This window comes from Mirounga leonina, unplaced genomic scaffold (assembly GCF_011800145.1).
Source record: "Mirounga leonina isolate KUSES-001 unplaced genomic scaffold, KU_Mleo_1.0 Mir_127, whole genome shotgun sequence".
Taxonomy (NCBI): domain Eukaryota; kingdom Metazoa; phylum Chordata; class Mammalia; order Carnivora; family Phocidae; genus Mirounga; species Mirounga leonina.
The window spans coordinates 79294414-79310287 of record NW_023270316.1 but is presented as its reverse complement, the minus strand read 5'-3'; the positions used below and the strand labels follow the sequence as shown (position 1 = coordinate 79310287).

At 44.1% G+C, this 15874-nt stretch overlaps 1 protein-coding gene across 3 annotated transcripts in view; it reads right to left on the bottom strand.

Annotated features, from left to right (window-relative positions):
• The window catches only part of CRYL1 (crystallin lambda 1), a 138180-nt gene that overhangs the window by 22682 nt on the left and 99624 nt on the right, over positions 1 to 15874 (bottom strand). For 2 of the 3 annotated variants that reach the window (XM_035003740.1, XM_035003741.1), the window contains exons 4-5: positions 9920 to 10081; positions 2687 to 2881 (exon numbers count right to left, since the gene is read on the bottom strand). In XM_035003740.1, the coding sequence (XP_034859631.1) occupies positions 2687 to 2881; positions 9920 to 10081 (357 nt within the window). The remainder of the gene's footprint in view (positions 1 to 2686; positions 2882 to 9919; positions 10082 to 15874) is intronic. The other variant, XM_035003742.1, reaches the window with a different exon arrangement.

The window sequence follows — 15874 nt, the reverse complement described above, 5'->3', positions numbered from 1 at the left end:
CTGACTGGGGCTCAGCACATGCATGCAGATTTGCACAGAGCAAGGTGGGGCTTGCGAGAGGTTTTCTCACCTTGCCTGACTTTCATGTCTTAAGTGGAAACAGACCACAGGCGGCACAGGTTTTCCTTCAAGAAATTCATGTGATAAAGTCAAGCCTTCTTAAACCAACCCACCTAATGGGCAGAAATACCGATCCACTATTCCCAAGGGGAGGGTGATGGGAGGTGGGCGGAGGAAGAAAAACGTGCCTTTTGTGTGTCTGCTGGGCTGCAGTGTTGAGAACTCAGAGGGAGGAACCTATGACTACTTAGGGCAGCCGGGGAAGAGTTCTCTCTGGCTCTGCTAGCCCCCGAACCTAAGGAAAGCAGGGCCCGCTGTGTGGATGTTCAGAGCCCACGCCTGCAGCTTCTCTGCCTTCAGAAGCAACGACTTTGGGAGCAGGCGCACGGCCGGTGTGCTAGTAGCCCTCCCATGTCTGGTTGGCCAACGAGCAGGCGTCTCCGAGCAGCAAGGGTAACAGCCCCTGGGGCGCCACACTGGTGACGTTACCCCCTCCGCGCTGTCCCTCTGTGAGCCCCTGCCCCACAGCTGAAACACTCCACCTGGCACTTACGTCTCAGCGGAGCTCAGGGATGCCTGCCGCTCTATTCCCACCTCACACCACCCTGCAGAGAGGGGCCTGCGGTTTCTACACCTGCCTGAATTCTGTCTGTAGATCATCTTTATTTTTAAAAGTGAGTTATCTTCTACCCATTCACCAAAGAAAATTCTTGAGGTTCTATCCACACTTTATCTTCTCATTTCTGTAGCCTCTTCTCAATTTGTCACAAACTGGATTATCCTGCTGGATTTTAGCACTCGGTACCTTACAGGGACTCCAGGCACATGAGTCCCACAGCAGCCAATGTAGAGACACATGCGGGATTCTTAGGTATGTCATCCCTGAGAACACTCCTGCCTGCCAGTAACATGAATATACTCAGTCCACCATCAGCCCCTGGACACAGGACAATCAAAAGGAGGGCGGACAAAATGAGGCAATGAGAACACCCAGAGCGGCCAAATTCAATAACCCTTCCAACCCTCCCTCCACGTCCAACCAGTAAAGGGGGACATTGGAATCCTCCACCGCTCTTCCAAACCTGGAGCTTCCACACTGCAGCTGGTTCCACTTTGTGGTCAACACAGAGAGAACTCTTTGTGTAGAACTCCCACCTAATTCCATTATACCAGAACCTCCAAGTTTTTCCCTTGAGTTGGCTCACATCATTCTGATTGGAGAAAGCAAGATTTACCTCAGGGCTTTTATCTCTTTGGGGCACTAAGATACCTCACAAACAAAAGTAAAAACTGCCTTAAAACCCCTCACAGTGTTTTACTGTCATATTGAGCTTTTCCTGTGGTCTGTTCAAGTGCTCCCCTATTCTAGACAAGTGGAAATATTTTAAACACAGTTCCACGGGGGTGCTTTCAGTTCTGTGTGTCTTTAAAATATTCTACTACTGACTGATACTCAAAAACATCCCACAATTTGAGAAAATTAAAACTACAAACTTAACAGTGGAAATCCCAGCTTGACGATATAGAAGCATTAAGTGGATTTAAGCAGTGAAGACACAGAATTGTAGCTTTATGTGATAAATGCATACAGCAGTTGGGTCAGATGATGAGTCTAACAGGGATGGGACAGAACACCAGAACCACGACCTGAGAACAACACATACATCATGCACTGGGAAGCTAAAACACAATGCCCAGAGGCCGGCCTCCTAGTTCCTGTCTCAGGCTGGGATTGGCAGACTCCCACAGGAGTTTAGCCAAGGAGTGGGCCTATTCCAGGAGCAGACAATTCAGCCTGAGCTCCATTCCCCTCTGCCTCTTGTACCTGGACAGACCCTCACTCATGCTACCATGTCTCTGCAACAGGAGAGTGGACAGACAGTGTTGTTTACCCATGCAGAAGCTGGGGAATCATCAGCAAGCAAGTGAACAGAAACCAGATGGTCTGAGCCCGAGACCCCTGGACTATTCACTGAAATCCTGGGGCCACTTGGATTGTCTATCCTGCCCAGCACTAGGTCCTTCATATACATGTATGCAACAAGGTGATCTTTAAAGTCACGTATAAAATCTTTTAATGAAAGGACAAGGCTAAGTGTGTGTGTGTGTGTGTGTGTATGTGTATAATGTATTTATATGTAAGATGAGCATATTGCTAACAAGTTTAAGGCTTACCCATTGTTTCCTCCTCAAGCTCTTGAAATAAACTGGGTCTCTTTAGAGGATACAAGTTTACTCAAAATATAGTTTTTCCTCCTCTTGAAAAATTATAAAACTGGGGGGAAAACCTGACACTGTGAGAAAACGCAATGTGTCACACAGAGATAATTATGTGGTAATGGTATGAAAGGGCAGGAAACAGAGAAGTCTATCATCAGGTGTGAATATCAAATAACTTACTGTAACAGAGGAATCTCTGAAACATACAATGAATTGCTACCTTACGTTTCATTTTCCTTGCCCATTGACTGAACCTGAGAGAAGAGCTTGCCCCCGGTCCCCAGAACAGAGCAAGCAGGACGGAGAGTTGACGTTCCCATCCACTACCCCCCCACCTCCACGCGGCCCCAGGACACTGCTGCCACCTTCCCCTCCAGCTGCCAGAGGCTGGAAGCAGCCCACGCACCTCCACAAGCCGCCAGGCCTCACTGATGACGGCGTACTGGAGGCGATTCAGGGCAAAGCCATCAATCTCCTTCATGACTCTGACTGGGGACTGCCCAATCTTCTGCATCAGGGCATAGGTTCTGTCCACTGTCGCAGGGGCCGTCTCCGGGTGTGGGACCAGCTCAACCAATGGCACATGATATGGTGGATTTACCTAATGAGAGACACAGAAGGGGAGAGGGTCAAAAGACAGCTCTGGAGTTGGGGTGCTGTTCTGGCAGACCCTACTTGCCTATCTCGAATGGTCAGATGGGGCAGATTTGTCTTTGGAAAGGCCTCTTTAGATTTAGCATCCAATGACAAGGAACTTGAAATATAAAGTAATCCACAAAGGAGGGAAAGAAAAAACCTGAGCACAGAATTCTGTGATTTATAGAAAAGTCAATACCAAACATATGAGGTTGAAATTTGAAGGTGCGGATGACCATCCTGTGCATTCAGAGCTAATTGCAAACCCCTGAACTCCCCGGGGGATTTCTCAGCAACCCGCTGTTTAGCCCTCATAGGCTTCTACCTACACCCAGCCAGCCTCCAGAGCCACTCCCTCCACAAGAGTCACCGCAGGCTCTTGCTATTCTACTCTGTCGCTATTAAAAATCATTGACAGCATCTTCCCAAACTTGGTATTTCCTTAACTTCTCCATGTTAAGCCTCAAATGTCTACCCCACACCCCCACATCCAATCTCACCTAGAAACCACACAGCATCAGAACTCTACCGCAGCCTTGACATCAGGACACGGCCTAAGATGGGAAGGTCGGTCCACTGTGAGTAGGCCCTAACGGAAATGTTTGCCTAGCCCAGCACTCATACTTTGGGCTCTGGTTTTCTTGGTGTACTTTGAGAAACTGTTCTTGAACATTCCCAAAGAGAATTATCCTGGGTCCAGAGAAAATGCTGCTTGGTAGAACCTGATTAGCCTCACCATGAAAAGCCAAATGCACTGCAGTAAATTGTTCCCCAAATGACACTTTTAAATAATGTTTCCTTGAGATAAGGACAAAAACTGATAGAATCTTATAGTCACTTCAAGAAGCATCCATTTTAAAATGACTTCTACAGGGGTGCCTGGGTGGCTCAGTCGTTAAGCATCTGCCTTCGGCTCAGGTCATGATCCTGGAGTCCGGGGATTGAGTCCCGCATCGGGCTCCCTGCTCAGCAGGGAGTCTGCTTCTCCCTCTGACCCTCCCCCCTCTCATGCTCTCTCTCTATATCTCATTCTCTCTCTCAAATAAATAAATAAAATCTTTAAAAAATAAAATAAAATAAAATGACTTCTACAGAGAAAGGAAAGAAAACTTTCTTTCTCCTAGGACACTGCTTAGGAGAGAGGCCTCTGGTCCACACACAGCTTAGCTTCAGAGACTCCTTCTGCTCTCGGCCTGCCCTGGTCACTCTGTCAGCCCTCTTAGAAAGCAAGAGAGGATGACACCTGTTTTCAAATAAGTAAATTATATATCAGTGCCTCAACTGAATCACTTGTCTCCTGCCTATACTGAACTCTTATAAAAATGTCTACCTCTTTTTTACTTTTACTTCCAGGCTGTGTTACAGAATTGTAAGAACTGGAAGTATGTGTATCTTTCAATGTTGCAAGCCTCATGGGTAGCAAAAACACAGATTGAGACTACAGTTAAAAAGCATTTGTAGGTACAACTTGCTAGTTTCCTAATGCAAGTATTCCTCACAGGCTCTCCTCCTGCCCACACTCTCCTTAAATGGTGGTGCTCCCAGCCTGCCACCACTAGCCTCCCTCTGTGCCCACTCTCTGGCTCTGGGCAGAGCTCAGCAGCTCCCAGGGTGTCATCCCCACCCCAAAATGCTGAGATCTCACAGGGAGCTCCCTTCCCACTCCAGGCCCGTAATTGTGCACTGGACACACCCCTAGGATAGCCAACGAGCATACACTCAACCTATCACAAATTAAACTCCCGTCTCTCCCACCCTAAAACCCTGGGTCCTCTTCCTAGCACCCCATCTTGATGAGAACACCATCACAACCCCAACACCCAAGTTCATACCATGAGCAGTATCCTTGGTGCCTGTGTCTGCCTTGCCTCCCTCACTCCCCATCAGTGATTCTGTCAGTTCTATTTACAGCTCTCAGAAAACCCATTCCTGCTACCACACGCTTCGCTCAGGCCATCACCTCCAACTTAGATTCTGGCACTCTCCTCACTGGCCTCCCTCTCCAGGCTCATTCTCCTCTGCCACTGCCAAGGTGATCCTTTGTCAGGCAGGGGCCTGTCAAATCCAGAGACAGAAAGGAGAACCCAAGGCTGCCAGGGCTGGCGGCCGGGGAACAGAGAGCTGCTGCCTAATGGGGACAGAGTTTCAGTTTCAGAAGACAGAAAGTCTGAATGGATGCTGGTGAGGTCCGCACGACAGTGTGTATGTGCTTATTACTGCCACCAAACTGTGTACTTAGAAATGGTTAAGATGACAAATCTGACGTGTATTTTATCACAATTAAAATTAAAAAAAACAAAAACAACAACTAAAAACAGGATGCTGATCATACCACCTGCAGCTCAAAACCCCGCAGGATCCTGATTCCCCACCACCCACTAAAATACAACTGCATGATCCAGCCCTTTGAGCGTCCTAAAACAGGTCGAGTTTTCATATTTCTGTGTCCATGCACGCAAGTCGATAAGCTTCTGAGAAAGGACCTCCCAGAGTCAGAGGGCCTGGATGGGGTTGTTCTTGCCATGGCACCTCAGTCTGGGACAAGGACCCTGATCTCTACTACAGGCTCAGAGATGAACAGTGACAATGACAGGTGCCCCTTAAATTTAACACAGCAGAGAGAGGAGAGGTGGGGATGAGAGAGGACAAGAGGTAAGCAAAGCAAGCGACTTTTTTAAGATTTTGTTTATTTGACAGAGAGAGAGAGCCCACAAGCAAGGGGAGGGGGAGGGGCACAGGGAGAGGGAGAAGCAGGCTGAACAGGGAGCCCGATGTGGAACTCAATCCCAGGACCCTGACATCATGACCTGAGCCGAAGGCAGCCGCTCAACAGACTGAGCCACCCAGGCGCCCCAGAAAGCAACTCTTTTAAACAGGAAAGGAATGGCTATTTCCTGACTGCTATTCTGTTTCTGACACGGACGGTAGGACCTGGGCCTTCTGCTGTTGGAGTCTGTGAGTTAGACTCAGAAACATGCCTTCAAGAAGTGGGAAGAACAAACAAAGGAGGAAAGGGGGCAACTTCTTTAAAGGTTACAGGAGATGGTCCTGGGCTCAGCCGGCCAGAGAGCGGGGCGTGCTTTGCTGCAGGCACAAGAGAGGGCCTGGCCTGCGAGGCTCTTTGAGAGCTCAGGTTGAGCGGGGTGGTACAAGGGGCGCATTCTCCGTTCACCTCGTGAAAAGCCTGCCCAGAATCTGGACCAGAGCCCGGGAGGCGTGTGATCGCCGCGATAGCACAGCACGTCCAACACAGAGGCTTCGTTTATTTTCTCTGCAGCACATTAAACAGAGTTAAACTCACAGAGGAAAGGCAGACCGTCCCTTTTCCCAGAAGACAGGTGTGGCGGTTTGCAATCCATTCTCACAGCCCTGCTGGGGAGGGGGCACTCCTGACCCAGTGAACTCCTCTTCCTCTTCAGGAGAGGACGGTAAAAATGAAGGGCTGTCTTGCTTACAGCCCGCTGAGAGGAGTTAATCCCTCACTGTTTTGAGACTTTAGGTTGTAAGGCCCTTCGGTTAGTTATAAGCCCACCACCCCCTTCCTGAAGTCACCCTCCACAGACAGGGCAGTGGGGGGAGACAGCAGCTGGCGACATGAAACAGGCACTGCTTGCACACACACGCATGTGTTCTCCATAAACAGGCCAACATTCAAATGACCATCAACAGGAGGGCAAATGGTTCCGAGTCAGGTGGGAGGGGGAGTCGGAGAAGGTGCGAGCGTGGGCAAGGACTGCTCGATGGGAACACTCTGGGCACCTTCTGCGGGGAGGGCCTGATTTACTTCCAGGCTGTGTTATAGCTCCGTGGCTGACTAGTAACCTATCTGAGAGCTGTGTGTTTAGGAACTGTTTCCACTCAAGACTGTAATCCCAACTACATCAAAAGCTAATGATGTAATGTATGCTGATTAGCATAACATAATAATAAAAAATTTTAAAAAAAGACTGTAATCCCAGAGCAGATGTGCGTCCTTCCTAGGCAGCATCATCTACAGGGCGCCCATCAGAGTAGCACCAAGAGCATCCGAGGGGCTAAAGCAGCTCCATCAGCTCCGTGGCACCAACATGTCCCCAAGTGAAAAAAGGTTGTGAAGTACAGCTGAAACGATCAGTAGAAAACGGCTGCTTTGACTGCTAACATAGATGTAAGTACCAAGAGAGAATGCAACCAAACTTAACCTTCAGAGAATCACCAGCCACCAATGGCCATCTCTGAGCCCCCCTACACATCCACAGGGAGATGAGGCAGACAAGCAAAGGCAACACAAAAAACATTTGAGAGGAAGACCGTCGGGGATACAGAGAAGGACCACATTAACACCCCTCTTCAGGAGCCTGTCACTCTCCTGGCTCCGGCTAGGAAGCCCACTCGAACTACCTGCACACTGAGAGAACATGCTCACCCACCCGTGCTGAGCTGACCTGAAGCTCCTCACCCCCCCCATGGGAAAAGGTGCCCAAGAGACACTATGTGATGTGGAAACTCCTTGGCTGCCGGTTCTCCCGCGGAGGGGTGGAGGCAGCAGTCTTTCGCAATTGCTGACTATCCACTTTTGCCCCAGCCTTTCAGAGGCATGAATGGGCTTCCTCTTCCTTTATCCTATTTCCTGTCTGGCCAGAGTCGCAGGTGACTGGAGCACAAAGCTGAGGCGGTGGCATGTGGGCTGACGCACCGGGCTTCTCCTGCCTGGCCTGCAGGGCTGAAGGGAAACTGGAGCTCCTCAAAGCCCGTAAATGGTTCTGGATTACTTAGGGACTGTCCGTCCAGCTTAGGTTGAATCGTTCAGATGCTTTTTTCCCCACTCCCCTTGAGCTCAATGGAATGATTAAACAGTGCGCAGCACCAGCACAAAAGAAAGGATAAAATTCCAAAGATGGTCAACTTGGGTGATTTCATCTGCTTTAGTTAATGTTGGCTTTGGTATAAAATAATCTACAAAAGTAGTAAGACATTAATTTTTGAAATAAAGTCTGAGCTTACTTTGGCTATTGCTGTTTGCCTTTGATTAAAGAAGTGAAAGCGAACAATCCTGGAATGGTAGGAGAAATGTCATTATTCAACAGTCACTGGCTGAACTACTAGTACTTGTTAGGTGTGAATAAGGTGTAGTCTCATCCATCAGGTAGTTTAAAATTAAGAGATATGGGTAGAAGTCTCATTAAAGGATTTAGGAGGTATTTTCTTAACAATTTGACTTCGTTGTTCCTTTTTTTTTATTTTACCTGACTTAGAAGTGAAATCTCTGGTTAGAAATTGGAAGTTTTCAAGCAAGAGGCTTACACCTTTCACTGAAGCAACTAACAATCTAATAAGTGGTTTACAGTTTCTAAGAGTCCTTTTTGCAGACATGTAAATGTCACAGAAGCAAAGAAAGGACCATGTTTCATGGAACTTGGTATTTGGATGCTTCAGTTAAGGTCCCAAATAAAGGACATTTCCTATATTTGAGTGGTAGCTAGACATGACCGGTTTTCTTCCATGTTCTGTGGGTCTAAGTCTCTGTATTTTATGACCAATCTCCACTTTCCATTGTACTTCAGTAGGAGGACATCCGGACGTCCACAACCATAGTCATGTGAATGGTGGTCCAAGCAGTCCCTCTTCTCAGCACATAGAATCCAGCAGGCATCTATGACTCCCCCTTTGTTCTCAGCTCCCTAAGCAAGTCTGTTACCCCCACTCTAAACTACTCTTGCTCAAAAAGAGGACTTTCCCTGCTCTCAGTCTAGGACCCTCAGTCTCACCAAGGCTCTGGTCGCCTATACTTGGAATACTGCCACAATTCTGTGAAGTAGTTGTTCCCCTCCCTAAGCCATCTTCAATATAGAAAGAACCTTCCAATTACCCTCCAAAAGCAGCATTTCCACCACATCACAAGGCTGCTCTGTGCCTAAGCCAGTCCCAGCTCTTCAGAGCAACTCTCATGATTCTGTATAACCCAACTGTTCCAAGCCTTCCAGCTTCTTCCTCCTGCTCCCCAAGTATGTGAGGTATGTGTGCCCTTCCAGTCAGGCTGGTCTCCTCGCGATTCTGCACACCCCACGCTTGCTTTTGGCCAAGGGTCTTTGTTTACACTCTTTCCCACTCTCTCCTCCCTTGTCAGCCCAACCAGATCCTGCCCAGCTTGGCCCTAGCCTCTCCTCAGCCTTCACCTCTGATGGCCTGCTGGTGCTGGAGGTGTGGCCATTGTCATTTACTATCCTTTTTATTATGGCTTGAGCTAAGTTAGCTTTTCTGCCCTAACAGGCTGTCCTGGTTCTCCGAGGTCACAATGAGCTCAGTCGGTACACACTCACTCACCCACCAAGTGATCCCTGGATCTCCCCTCTGATTCCTCTTTCCTCACATTACCACATTCATCTCAAAAAGATTTATTGAGTGCTTGCACATCAGTCTGAAACTCACTGTCCAATATACCTCATCATGCACCCCCCAGTGAATAAGTCTGCCCAGGTAATTACAACAGATGGGTGCAAGGGAACAAGAAAAGGGGTGGGGGTTTAAAGTCAACCTACTGAACCACAATCTCAGGAGCAGGACCCAGAATCTGCACTTGAGCAAAACTGGTCCTACTCTGAATTGTGTTGAGTAAACTGCACAGCACAAAGTGACATGGCTACAAAATCTTACTCAATGTATACATTTATTAAATGTAGCTTTTTCCCTGACAGTGGAATTGTGTTTAGTAGTCTCTGTCTTCAGGTGGACAGTGAGTTACGGAAGGGTGAATGTGTGTAAGTATTGCTCATTCTATCCCATTATGCATTCGGTACGCAGGTATAATTCAAGGCATTTTTGGATTAGATTCTTTTTAAAACTGCCTGTATTGCACAACTTTCTAAATATACTAAAAAAATATTAAACTATACAATTTTAATTGTGTGGCATATGAATTACACCTCAATAAAGCAGCTAATATATACTAGCAGATTAGTCAAAATGTATTGCTCCTGAAAACCAGAATGAGATACAACCAGTTCTTGAGGTCTAATGCACTCACGGGATGGGCCACAATGCACTGCTTCGTGTGCACCAGGCCAGCAAACAAGCTGGAAGGCAGGAGGCAAGACGTGGAGCTGCTCAAGACAACCTTATCATCGATGATTTGATCTAACTGAGCAAAAATCTTCTTCTTCAGCTCCAGGTTTTCTGGAACACATTCCTGGAAAGGACATATTCAAATTACTATTCATGATACTGCACTCAGGCCCCAAGCAAAGCATAGGTCATGTTTGATTCATTCCCCAAATGAACCAATCAGAAAACTACTAGCAAAATTTAAGAACGAAACAAAAAGCTGCTGAAAAACGCAGCCAAATCTCCATAACTCTGGACACTGGGTGACACGCGTAGGGGAGCTGTATTTTCTAGTTTTGCATGGGTCTGAAAATTCCCCTAATGACGCAGTCTGCCAAGTCTATGGGGGTGGACCCGACAGCGCCTTTGGCAAATGCTACAAGCAGCAACAGTCGTCATCGCCACTTACTTTTCTTATCTGTCCTGACCATCAGATCAACTTATCTTCAAGGAAAAATCTTATCTTCACGAAATGAACAAACATGTTACATCCATAATTCCCAAAAGGCTCCTTGAACATCCATTTCTAAGGGGAAATCCTTTTGCAAAGGACCTTTGTTTCTAAAAATCTAAAATTACTTTCATAGGGGCATGGGAGAAAGACAGAAGAGCAAATCTGGATTAAGTGCTGCAGGTAACACCACTCTGAAAGTCTAATCATGCACAGAGCCGGGGCAGAGGGAGATGACATTCTCAAACACCCAAGTGCGGGCTGCCCACGGGTAAGGCCTGTTCCCGGGAATGTGATACACACAGTGGATACCACCCCGAGGCAGATGGAAGCAGATGCGGGAGAAGGATACTCAAGCTGCTCCAGCACTAGAAATACTAGAGGTGTCCTTACCCTCCTGCCACCAACTCCCCTGGGAAACCACACAGCAGTCATTCCTACCCAAGACGGGTCGCAGCTTACTTGCAGGCAAGAGGCCTGGAAGGGGAGGTATCATGAACTCCCAAGGTTCCCTGGTGAATTTATAAGATAATGGTTTCAGTATGGTCCAGTAATCATCAGCATCAGGATCAACTGGGTGCTTGTTAAAAATGCAAATTCTCAGGCTCTCATCCCAGACCTACTGAATCAGTCTCTGGGGGTGGGGTCCAGATATCTGCACATTCATCAAACATTCTAATGATTTTTGTTCCTACTGAAGTTTGAGACCCACTAGTCTGAGGTGTGGATCCAAAGTATGGGTCATCTGTACTCTCAGTATGGCATGCTACCAAATATATCCTCAAGAATCTCCCCACTGTGATGTCAGAGCTCTGTCCTACCGTCCTCCCCCAGCTACTCAAGGACCAACCAAGGACATCCTGATTATATTAGCATTGTGGTAGCAGAAATGGTATAAACACCAGCAGATAACCAAAAGTGTGTAAAGGTGAACATGCAATGCTAAAGGACCACTAGTAATTATATGAGAATCACCCCTCAAAAATAAAAAAAATATGTTCAAGTTTGATTTAATAATACCTAATCGTTAATAATGAAATCTAGTATACTGAAATCAGCTGTGTAAATATTATGACAAATTCCATTTTTATATCATCTACAAGATTTAAAAAGTTTTACTCTGAGGGTAAGGAGTCAATATTGTATTTGTTTATACTTTTTTAAAAATATAATCAAACCATGTGAAATTTTATTAAGAACAAAAGGTCATATAAGCACCACATCTCAAACACAGGGAAAAAAAAAATGGAGTCATTTAAGAACTGTAAAGGCCATTGTATTAAATCTCCTTATCTAAAGGGGGGAAAAAAGCTACAGTAGCTGGCTGGTTGTACTGAGTAATTCCTGGATCAGTTAAGTCAGCAAGTTGGGTTAAGTTTAAATGGAGCCTTGTAGTAAAGCCAGAGACTAAGAATGATGCAGATACTGTTTAAGCTAATAAAAGAGTCCTCATGAATAGCCTTATTGTGAACCTGTCATGCAGATTCCCCCCTGAAATTCTATGCCTTTCTTCAGATCGTTTGATTATCAAAGAGGTAAGAAAACTTGAACCAGAGGAAACCCAAACCTGCTACAATTATGTAAGGATCTTTTAATGGCACATTGCTTGACATTTTGTTGTTGTTGTTGTTGTTGTTGATAGTAACAACTGTGTTCAATTTGGTGAGCAGGGTTATAAATGCCTCTGTCCATGTTAAGCCTTGAGTTCATTTCCTTGCTATTCTTAGGGAGCCAATAGTCCTTGTCTGAGAAATGGAGTATGAAACGCTATTAATCAGGACCTTCAGCACTTGTGGTTGATTGCAAAGCTAAGAGAGGCTGGGAGGAAGGACAGAGAAAAGTACCAAACAATGAGACAGCTGAGAACCTAAATGCAAAGCAGCCTCACTCTCTCTCAACTATAGCAATGTGACCAGGTGAGAATCCAGCTGGTACCTTCTCAACGCAATGGTGTTTTTTGGGGGTCCTTTCTAGAGAAGACGTGAAGTGTTAGCTAATGTTCTATCACTACTGAAGGTAATGAGCTTGACTTGGCTTAATTAAACTCTGACAGCATTTTGAAAGCAATGATGATTATCTGTTTGTGTTCTGTTTGTTTTGAAATGGGAGGGAGACACAGCACATAATAAAATTCTCACACACAACCACTATAGTCAGTATGCTCAGATTTCAACAAACAAAACTCTGGGGACACGTAAAGCACAATGTAAATTCCCAAGTACCACAACCCTACCTGGTACATCAGAAGGAGTTCACTCATCTCAGGCAGTATCACAGAGTGCAAAGGCAAGGTAAAGTTTAAACACTCCTTTTTCCCTTGTCTTCTTGAAAGGAAGAAACTGAATGATTGTATTATAGGTATAACTTTTAATTCTAACTTATATTTTAAAAGGTAAATTATTTATAAACTTTGGTGTTTTGTTATTAGTCAAAACTACCTGTGACAGCACTTAACTCATTAGGAATGTTCTAGAAAAGCAGGATGGCCATGGCAAGTCAGTGTACTGGATAATTCCTAGGCAAAAGGAATAAGAACTCGCTTCTGAAGTTTACTCACTTGCTGTGCAACAATACACATTTTTCAAAACAAATATTTTCATGGGGAAAATGAAATTTCATTGATTTTTTTTTTTAATCAATTCAGGCATTTTAGATAGGTGTCCTGTTGCTAGAAAATCTATATTTGTTAATGCAAAATATCTGGAAGCAATCTTCAATGTGCTTTCCAGAAAGAAAGTTAAACTAAATTAGAAGACCTCAGTACTTAAAGTATTTTACATGCAAGGAAGTTCTATCAGCCAACAGACATGGGGAAAGACATGGCAAGAAAAGAAAGGTGAGTTTAAACCCCACTGCAATCATGGCAGAAGGAAATTCATTCTCAAACTGAAAATGGAAGTGACCCACATTACAAAGTCTGTTAGCGCTAATTATATCTATTCAAGTTTTCATTATCACAGGCAATAAACTGTACTATGCCCTAACCAGAGGCTTTTTTTCCTTAACATCAAAATAAAAAGTTTTTAAAAGCATATTACAAATCCTAAACAGAGTTTACAATAATCTAGAACAAATTATACCCAACCGAGAGAGACTTTTCCAAAGTAAAACTCAGTGTAGACTGTATTTCGGAAAGTAACTTCCTGCGGATTAGGTGTTCCGGTTACCAGGGTTATTGTTGTCTGCGTTAAATAGCAGTCCTTTCTATGGGTGACCGCAGGGAATGGAGAAGAGGCAGAAGGGGCACCTGCATCAACTGCTGTCCTGAGGAGTCATCTATTCCCACCTTTCCAATGCTATTTCTGGTACCTTTTATGAAATCATTTATTTAGAATTGGGTTAAAATACTTGCCATGAAAAGAAAATACAATTAAAAATATTTCATTTAAGCCTGCAAATAGCATATAGTTTTACTGCATTTCTAAATATTTCTCATGAGGAAGACTCGGGATTTTTAATACAAAATTTTTACTTAACAAAGTGCTGGGAATAGCATAAAACACAAAACTGGAGAAGAGTTAAGTAAGGCATAAGGAATGATTTTTTTTTTTAGATTTTATTTACTTGAGAGAGCAAGTGAGTGAGCACAAGCTGGGGGAGGGGCAGGAAGAGGGATAAGCCGACTCCCTGCTGAGCACAGAGCCCAAGGCCAGGCCCCCAAGATCACAACCTGAGCTGAAATCAGATGCCTAAGCGACTGAGCCACCCAGACGCCCCAAGGAATGAATTTTTAAGGAGAAAAATTAAAAATAAATAAATAAATTGATGTGAAGGATATCACATCAATCACTGAGACCATTTATTACCAGTGAGGACTATCCCAGGTGACAAATCTGAGAAGACTACATAAATTATTTTTTTTACATTACTTTGTTTTTGCCTCCATATCAAACACATGTATAATGCATTTCCATCAGGGAATCTCTCTTTATAATGCAGTAACTGTCAAAGCAGCAAAGAACAGGGAGAGGGTCTATTGTGAGATTTAGAAGGAAAAAAAACACAGAAATTAAAATATGCTTTTGTTAATAATAATTGGACTAGATATTTTTGCCCAAACACTTTGTTATTGCAATGAGTGAAACACCAAATTGCATTCAACATATTTTGTTGGATGACAACCACTGTTTCATGAAAATGTTCTCATTTTGAAAACAAGTTTTGTAATATCATAAAACTAGTTTCACTGCAACCATGTATATGTTTGACTATAAAATAATTTTATAGTACTTTCTACAGGAATAGTATTATCAAGGCAATAGCTATCTTTTTTTTTTAAGATTTTATTTATTTGAGAGAGAGAGAATGAGAGAGAGAGAGCACATCAGAGGGGGGAGGGTCAGAGGGAGAAGCTGCGGGACTCGATCCAGGGATTCCAGGATCATGACCTGAGCTGACGGCAGTCACTTAACCAACTGAGCCACCCAGGCACCCAAGGCAATAGCTATCTATATCTTGACTCCATATGTCCAAAGGAGAAGCCAAAAAGTCAAAATTTATAGGTACACCTAAAACAGTTCTTATTTATTCTTCAAATTTCTTTAATAAAAAAAGTCTAAAATATCAAAAGGTCAGTCATCCAATTTAAGAAGTCAGAAATAGAAAATAATAAATCCAAAGAAAAATAAAGACTACAATAAAGATGGCAGAAACCAATCAAATAGAACTAGAGTTTCTCAAAACTCAGTCCCAGCCTCTCTTCTCACCTAAATTCTTTCCCTAGGAAATCCCAACCAAGCCCACAGCTTAACTCACCAATCTAAAGACTCAACTCACACTTTTATTTCTCCTTCTCAAATTATCTTCACATGGATACTTTACAGGCACCTCAAATTTATCTAATCTGATCCCCTCTTCTAGTGCTAGCTGGCATATAAATTTTCCAGTATAGAAAGAAAAACCTTAAATACTCTATTAATCTCATGATCCATAGGGAAGTAACATCACAATTCCAGTTCCCTGCCTACAAAATCACTAGGTTTACCCTACTGACTCTCGACACTTTGTAAAATGTTTGTTTTGTTTTGTTTGTAAAATGTTTCTAAAGCATCAAATTTATGTGATAAAAATATTTATAATCAGCAATGTTAATATTTAGTAGTCTAATACTAAGTAACAATATTTTAATGACTACCTACCACATACTTAAAGACGTCATAAAGCCATTCCCCACCCAATATAATCATATGACCAAATCTGTACTAAGGTACAAATAAACATGATGCAAACTCCAAAACTGGGGAAGGAAGGAAATTTTGTGTTTCGATATTCTAAAAGTTTACATCTCACATGCAAGAGAAAATAAACATACTAAGAGAACTGCCCATCTTTTGAGTTGACATTTAGAAAATGTCTATATTTAAACAAACATCAATACTATAGAAACAGAATTCAAAGATGAAAGCTCCATGAGAGCAAGAATCTTTA